The sequence below is a fragment of the Balaenoptera ricei genome, chromosome 19 (assembly GCF_028023285.1).
Source record: "Balaenoptera ricei isolate mBalRic1 chromosome 19, mBalRic1.hap2, whole genome shotgun sequence".
Classification (NCBI taxonomy): domain Eukaryota; kingdom Metazoa; phylum Chordata; class Mammalia; order Artiodactyla; family Balaenopteridae; genus Balaenoptera; species Balaenoptera ricei.
The window spans coordinates 10,325,959-10,332,636 of NC_082657.1; the positions used below are offsets into that span (position 1 = coordinate 10,325,959).

The window sequence follows — 6,678 nt, forward strand, 5'->3', positions numbered from 1 at the left end:
GTTCGTGGCTGAATCCCCGGTGCCTAGAACAGTGCCTGGCATGCAGCAGGTGCTCAATACAACTCATCGAAGGAATGAACAATAGTTGTAGTAACAGCAACTAATGCTAAGGACGGCTGGCATATGCTGAATCTTCACTAAGTGTCAAGCACTGCTAAGTACCCTGGGAGCACATGACTTTGTTAAAATCCCCCAGCAGTCCCAGAAGTCACACTGTGACCTCCTCCCCAACAAGGAAGGCCAAGATCCCTCTCTGTGAGCACTTGGATTTCCCAGCCTCCCCCCAGAACTGCCCTGTGATACTCACCCAATTCATCTGTGGAAGGAAGAGAAAGAGAAAGGTGAGGTCCAGGAAGTGGTCAAGACTTTCATCTTTTAAGACAGATTCCCCAACCCCATCCCCTCCCAGAACCCTTCCCCCTTCCTCCATCCTGGGAAATCCTGGGCTCTGACTCCCTGGGATGTTAAACCCTAACCCCCATCTCTCCCTCCTGGCCTACCCTCCCTTCAGCTCCCAATGTTGGGGTCCCAGGGTCAGGCTACCCTCAAATGCCTCCCCCAAAAAACCTTTAGACCAGGGATTATGAAGCAGTGTTGAGAATCTAAGGAAAAGCCAAGGGTCTCATCACCAGGGAAAAGAAATGGATGCCCAAGATTCTAAACAAAATGTGGGGGTGGACCCCTCCCTAAAGCCCACCCTAGACCCCGGGAGATCACTTCCTGGTGTCTGAAGATCCAGGAAGGCTGATCCTTCACTCCTAGGCAACCACCTCCCTCTGCATCCCATGCCAGTCCCCAGCAGTACCCAGCCGGTATCCGGGATTTGCCCCTACTTCCTGAGGGGGGAATGACAGCAACGCTGGGCAAGCCCCTTATCACCTCCTCAGGAAAGCTCAGCCCTGGAAGGGACCGTGGAGGATGGAAACCAACCTCCCATCATTCCACAGACAGAACAAGGGGAGCCCAGAGGGAGCAAGCAAGCCTGTGGGGTCACACAGCACGGGAGGGCAGACCGGGGCCAGATGCCCCATCCAGGGTTGCCTGCGCTGGCCGCTGGCCACCGAATCGTTGCCAACCTGCCCTGCTGCCAGACCTGTCCTCCTCCTCCGCTCTCGGGGAGTGGCTCCCAGCAGCCAGACCTTTGCTCCTTGGAAAGCAGTCTTCCTGCCCCGCTTATCTCATGTGATCTGTGAAGTCACCGGGGTGGGGAAGACATCCCCACTTGGTAGATGGGGACACTGAGGCTGGGAGAGAGGAAGGGACACGCTACAGATCACTGGCTGGGCCAACTTCAAGTCACTTCAACTTGGAAACACCTTCTCAGGCATCCGTGCTGGATGACCTGGGGATCCAAAGATGATCCAAAGATGAGTTAGACTTTGTCTGAGCCTTCAAGGAGCTCCCAGGCTGCGAGGGGAAACTGAGGCCCGGGCAGCTGTGGCTGAAGCTTTGTACTGCCTCAGTTCAAATCCTGGCTCTGTTCCTTGCTAGCCATGTGGCTTTGAGCCCATTACTTAAACTCTTTTTGTGCCTTGGTTTCTTCATCTATAAAATGGACACAATAATAATGCTTGTCTGGTTGGGCTGTTTAATATACAGGAAGCACTTAGAACTGCCGTAATAGTAGACGATACATAAATGCTGGCTGCTGTTGGGTAAGGTGTTGGGAGACATTATTTTATGGATGTGGGTAAATTGCTTCCCCTCTCTAGGCCTCAGATTGTCTGTCTATAAAATGAGGAGGTTGGAAGACATGGTTTCAGAGCATGGGGTGTGGAGTCACACAGATGTTAGTTTGAATCCCGGATGTCACTTCTGGCTGTGTTGCCTTGGGAAAGTTGCCTAACCTCTCTGAGCCTCCTTCTCTATAAAAAGTTCTGATATATCTCAGGCATTAACATGAGGATTTAGAAGCACACTGGGAAATTGCTTAGCACAGGGTCCGACCACTTCAGGCCCTCCATAAAACTTAGCCATTATTATTATTATCTAAAATCCTCTTTCAGCCAGGAAATGTTAGGGACTTCTTCTCTTTATTCAGGGCTCAGCTCAAATAACAACCTGTCCCCCTCCCAAACTCCCACACAAACTTGCCACCATTCAGGGCCAGCCAGGATGGGCCACACTTGAGCAGCTGTCTTTCATGCCTCAGGGCCTTTGCACAGGCTAGTCTCTACCAGAATGCTCTTCCTTCAGATCTTTGCATGCCTCCTCCTCCACTTTCAGGTCCCTGGTCAAATGTCACCTCTTAGATGGGTCTTCCCTGACTACTTTATCCAAGATAGCCCCCAGAACCCCCACTCCAGTCACTCACAGTTAGGTGCCTTGGTTTTATCATTTTCATGGCACTGGCTAGGATTTGACATGACCTTATATTAGAGTGATTCATATCTGTCTCCTGTAGACTGTGAACACCAGAGAGTAGGAAATACATCTGCCCCATCCCCACTGTATACCCAGGGCCCAGTATGTGTTTGGCCCATCAAAATGAGGGAAAATTTCCCTCCCACTCTGTCTCAGTTGTTCTCCCATCCCCACCACGCTATTTAGGTGTCACTGATCCCAAGCTTTGTTTAGGGCCTTTATCACATTTTATAATCCTACATTTAATTCATTGTGTACATATCTGCTTCCACATCTAGGTAGGGAACCCTATGAGGGCGGAGCCAGGGCTGTCTTGGTCACTGCTGAGTGCTCAGCACTGCCCAGCACAGGGCCAGGTATGCAATTGGAACTCAATAAATATCTGTTGAATGGATAACGTCAGAAATTACTCTCAATTGAAAGAAACCAAAGATCTAGGTCTTGGGTCAGAAAAGTCTCAACCTTGTTCTTGCCCAGAACCAGTGCTTGGCAGGACCTGTTCCCAATGCCATCTCCCACCTTTCACTATCTCCCAAACTCACAAACCTCCTAGAGAACCCGCAGGGCCTCCTCCACAGCCAAGCCAGCACTTCTGGGGTCCATCCCAAGATTTTACCTCCAGAGAGAGGTTCAGACCCAGCCCACTGGGGCCACTGGGTTTTCCTGGTGGCAGGACTCAATCCCTGCCCTCCAAATTCCAGCACATTTATGAGAGATGATGTCATCCTTTGGCCATGCTTCTGCATTTCCTTGGGCAGCACTGAATTTTGGATGGCACAGGATGAGGGGGCTTATAGACTAGTGGTTCTCAGCATCTCTTGGGAAGTTGCTAGAAATGCAAACTCTTAGAGCCCATCCTGGAGCTACTGAATCAGAAACTCTGGAGATGGGGCCCAAAAATCTGTTTTAACAGCTCTCTGGGTGACCCTTAACTGTGTGCCAGACACTGCTTTAATACTGTTATTGCTTTAATACTGATACTGTTTAGCTGTATCAGCTCATTGAATCCTCTCGGTCCCTCTGAGGCATTGATATTATGCCCATCCTACAGATGAGAAAAACTGAGACCCAGAGAAGGGAAGTGACTTGCAGTGAAGGGGTGGTGGCACCAGTATGTAATTATTACGCTCTGCACTACCATAGTGAATCTCTAAAGAGGACTCTCTTAGAGAGTGAATAGGTGGTTAGTTTTACTTGCCCCGCTCCTCATCACCGGGAGGTAGGGGCATCTGGGGACCCCATCTCAACGGGCAGGGAGGGATACAGGCTGAGGAAAGCTGAGGTAGACCTCCGCAAAACCCCCAGACAGAGGCGTACACAATGCCACCTCCACAGGATTCCCCCTGCCCCATCCTGAGCGTGCACGTGGGCAGGAACTGTGGAGGGCTGCTCACCCGTGGTCCTAGAAACGGCGAGCGAGAGCGAGGAGAGGTCCGCGGCCCCTGCAGGGAGGGAGGCATGTCTCAGGAGGTGATGGAAATACGGCCGGGAGAACCAGACAATCTCCCAAGCCCCACCCCGTTCCTCTCCTGGCCCCGCCCCTTTGGATCATGCCCCTCACCCTTATTGCCCGCATGGTCCGGCCTTCCTTCCTTAACTCATGGACAGGTTCCCTAGTTTCTGTCAGTCACCCCACCCTTCATCGCACTCAGGCCCTGCTCCTTCTCTCCCTTAAGAAGGCTGAGAAGGACCTGGAGGAACTCTTCTCAGCCTCAGTTAGGAAAGCCCCCACCCTCTTCCTTATTTCAGGGTCAGACCCTACCTCTTCACTTTTCCAGTGTCAGGCCCGTCCCCTTCTCCCTCAGACCCTGCCACTTCTCTCCAGAGGCAAGCCCCACCTCCTCTTTCTTCTCTGAGTCAGACCCCGCCCTCTTTTTTTCAGAGCAGGCCCTCCTCCTTCTCTCTGCCAGAGTCGGACCCGCCTCTTCTCCCTCTCCGAGTACGGCCCCGCCCCCTTATCTCCCTTAAGCCCCGCCCCTTACTCTGAGTAGGTGAGACCTTGCTTCCTTCTTTGAGTTAGGTCCCGCCCTCTTCTCGCACTCATGGTCAGGCCCCGCCCCCTTCTGTGGGCCAGGCCTCTCCTTTTTCTCCCTCTCTGTGTCTGGCCACGCCCAGTCCCTCAGGAGCAGCTCCCGCTCCTCCTTCTCCGAGTCAGGCTCTGCCCCTCCCCCTCGTAGTCGGGCCCCGCCCCCTTCTTTGCCTCAGGGTCAGGCCCCGCCCCCTTCTCACTCTCTAGTGGGACGTCTCTCTCTTACCTTGTACCGGACCCGGTCACCATCCTCTGCCTCCTTCCTTCCCTTTGATATAGTGTCCCCGGAACCCTCACACTCTCCCCGCAAAACCCCTAAGACTCCTGTAGGAACCCCCAGACCACTCCAGGACCCCAGGCCTCCCGCACCTCCAGTCCCGCCCCAGACTCCTCTCCTGAACCCCGGCCCCGCTTACCCAGGGCCCCCAGCTCCGGCGCAGCGGACGATCTGGCGACGCGGCGACTCGGCATGGCCCAACCAGTGGGGACTGACGGCCCGGAGGCCAGCCCAGACCAAAACACACACACGCGGGCAGGCCGAGCGGCCAGGTGGCACGGTCCGGCGGACGATCGCGGGTCGGGAGAGCGGCGCAGGGGCTGGGGCCGCAGGCCGGGCTGGACGCGCGGCGCCCGGGGCTGCGGGGGGCGCCGGGCCGGGCCGGGCGGGCGGCGGGCGGGGGCGGGGCGGCGGAATTCCCCGGCGCCGCCGGCCTGCGCGCTCATTGGCCTGCACCCTGTCGTTACGTCACGCCAGGGAAACGGGAAAACCCCCACGCGTCACGTGGCCTCGGGGGCGGGGCCGGCCGGGAAGAGGAGGCCGGGGACACAGGAGGGGCCCGGCCCGCGACGATGCCCATTGCTCTGGTTGAGACCACTGAGTCCTGCTTGGGGCCACTCACAAGCTACCCATGGAGCAAGTAAGACGACTGAGGCCTGCCCACCCCAGGTCTGCCAACCGGACTTGACCTGTTGTTTCTCTGGCTCGAAGGGAAGCTTTGGGATCAGGAGGTTACCAGGGCTCCGTAGCTGCCAATGATGATAATCTTTTCGAAACCTCCGTGGTCTCTCTACACCTCAGTTCCTTAACCTGAGTAAATCGGGAGTGATCATACGTAAAAGTTTAAAGCTAGGATGTCAGGATTTCAGCTGTAGGACTTGTCTGTTTTGTTCCTTGCTGTATCCCCAGCACCCAGAACAGCACCTGAAAAACAGTAGGTGCCCAATAAGTTTTTACTAAATGAATGGATGGATGTTTTATTCCTCCCCACAGCTCCTCCAAGTTTCCTAATAGCCCGTAGCACTTTCAGCTCAAAGGCTCAGTAACTTAGTCCCGGAATGGTAACAGCGTAGCCCCCAGGATACATATTGAGCTGAGTGCCTGACCCCTGGGCTTACCTGGGGGCTTCACAGATACCTCACACCTTGCACCAGCATCAGAGGAAGGTGCTAGAATTGGAATTATTGCAGAGAGGAGGAGACTGAGGCTCAAAGAGGGGCAGCCATTTGGTTAGATCACAGTTCTAGGCCTATTCCTAAGAAAGACGGGATGACATTAGGTCCCAGCTTGGATGCCGGGCACCCTCAGACCACAGAGCCAAGGTTTGACGTCCTTTGTCTCCCCGTGAAAATTCTGAGTGTTCCACCTCTACTCTTCATGGCCTACATGGACTCACTGATGCAGTCGACATACATTTATTGAGCACCTGCTGTGTCCTGCACTGGGTACGATGGCACAGCACTCACCAAGCCAGCCCTGGCACCTGCTCGTAGGAGGCAGACTAGTCTACAGTAGTTCTCAAGGTTGTGGCCCAGCCCTTCAGGTGATATGATGCAAGCTCAAGTTGGAGAACGACTGCTATAATGCAAAATACGGAGCAGACTTTTTCTGCAAAGGGCCAGATAGCAAATATGTTCTGCTTTAGGCTTTGAGGGCCAGACAGTCTCAAAACTCAACTCTGCCATAACACAAAAGCTGCCAAAGACCATACAGAAACAATGAGCATGACTGTGCTCCAATAAAACATTATTTTATGGACACAGGAATTTGAATTTTGTATAACTTTCATGTGAAACAAAATATCCTTCTTGAGATTTTTTCCAACCACTTAAAACATGTAAAAATTACAGAAAAACTGGAAAATGCTGGTTTTGGCCTGCAGGCTGTAGTCTGCATATGACAAGGGCATTGCCTGAAACGCTATGATTTGAAGGTTCAGAATCAGGCTGCCTAAGTTCAAATCCTAGCTCTGCCACTTACTAGGAGACCTCAGGAAACTGACTTCATC

At 53.6% G+C, this 6,678-nt stretch overlaps 1 protein-coding gene across 1 annotated transcript in view; it reads right to left on the reverse strand.

Moving 5' to 3' along the window:
- The window catches only part of RELB (RELB proto-oncogene, NF-kB subunit), a 29,092-nt gene extending 24,051 nt beyond the window's left edge, over positions 1 to 5,041 (reverse strand). The window contains exons 1-2 of the mRNA XM_059905038.1: positions 4,810 to 5,041; positions 3,759 to 3,806 (exon numbers count right to left, since the gene is read on the reverse strand). Coding sequence (XP_059761021.1) covers positions 3,759 to 3,806; positions 4,810 to 4,864 — 103 coding nt within the window. The 5' untranslated portion in view covers positions 4,865 to 5,041. The remainder of the gene's footprint in view (positions 1 to 3,758; positions 3,807 to 4,809) is intronic.
- Positions 5,042 to 6,678: the final 1,637 nt, after the last annotated feature.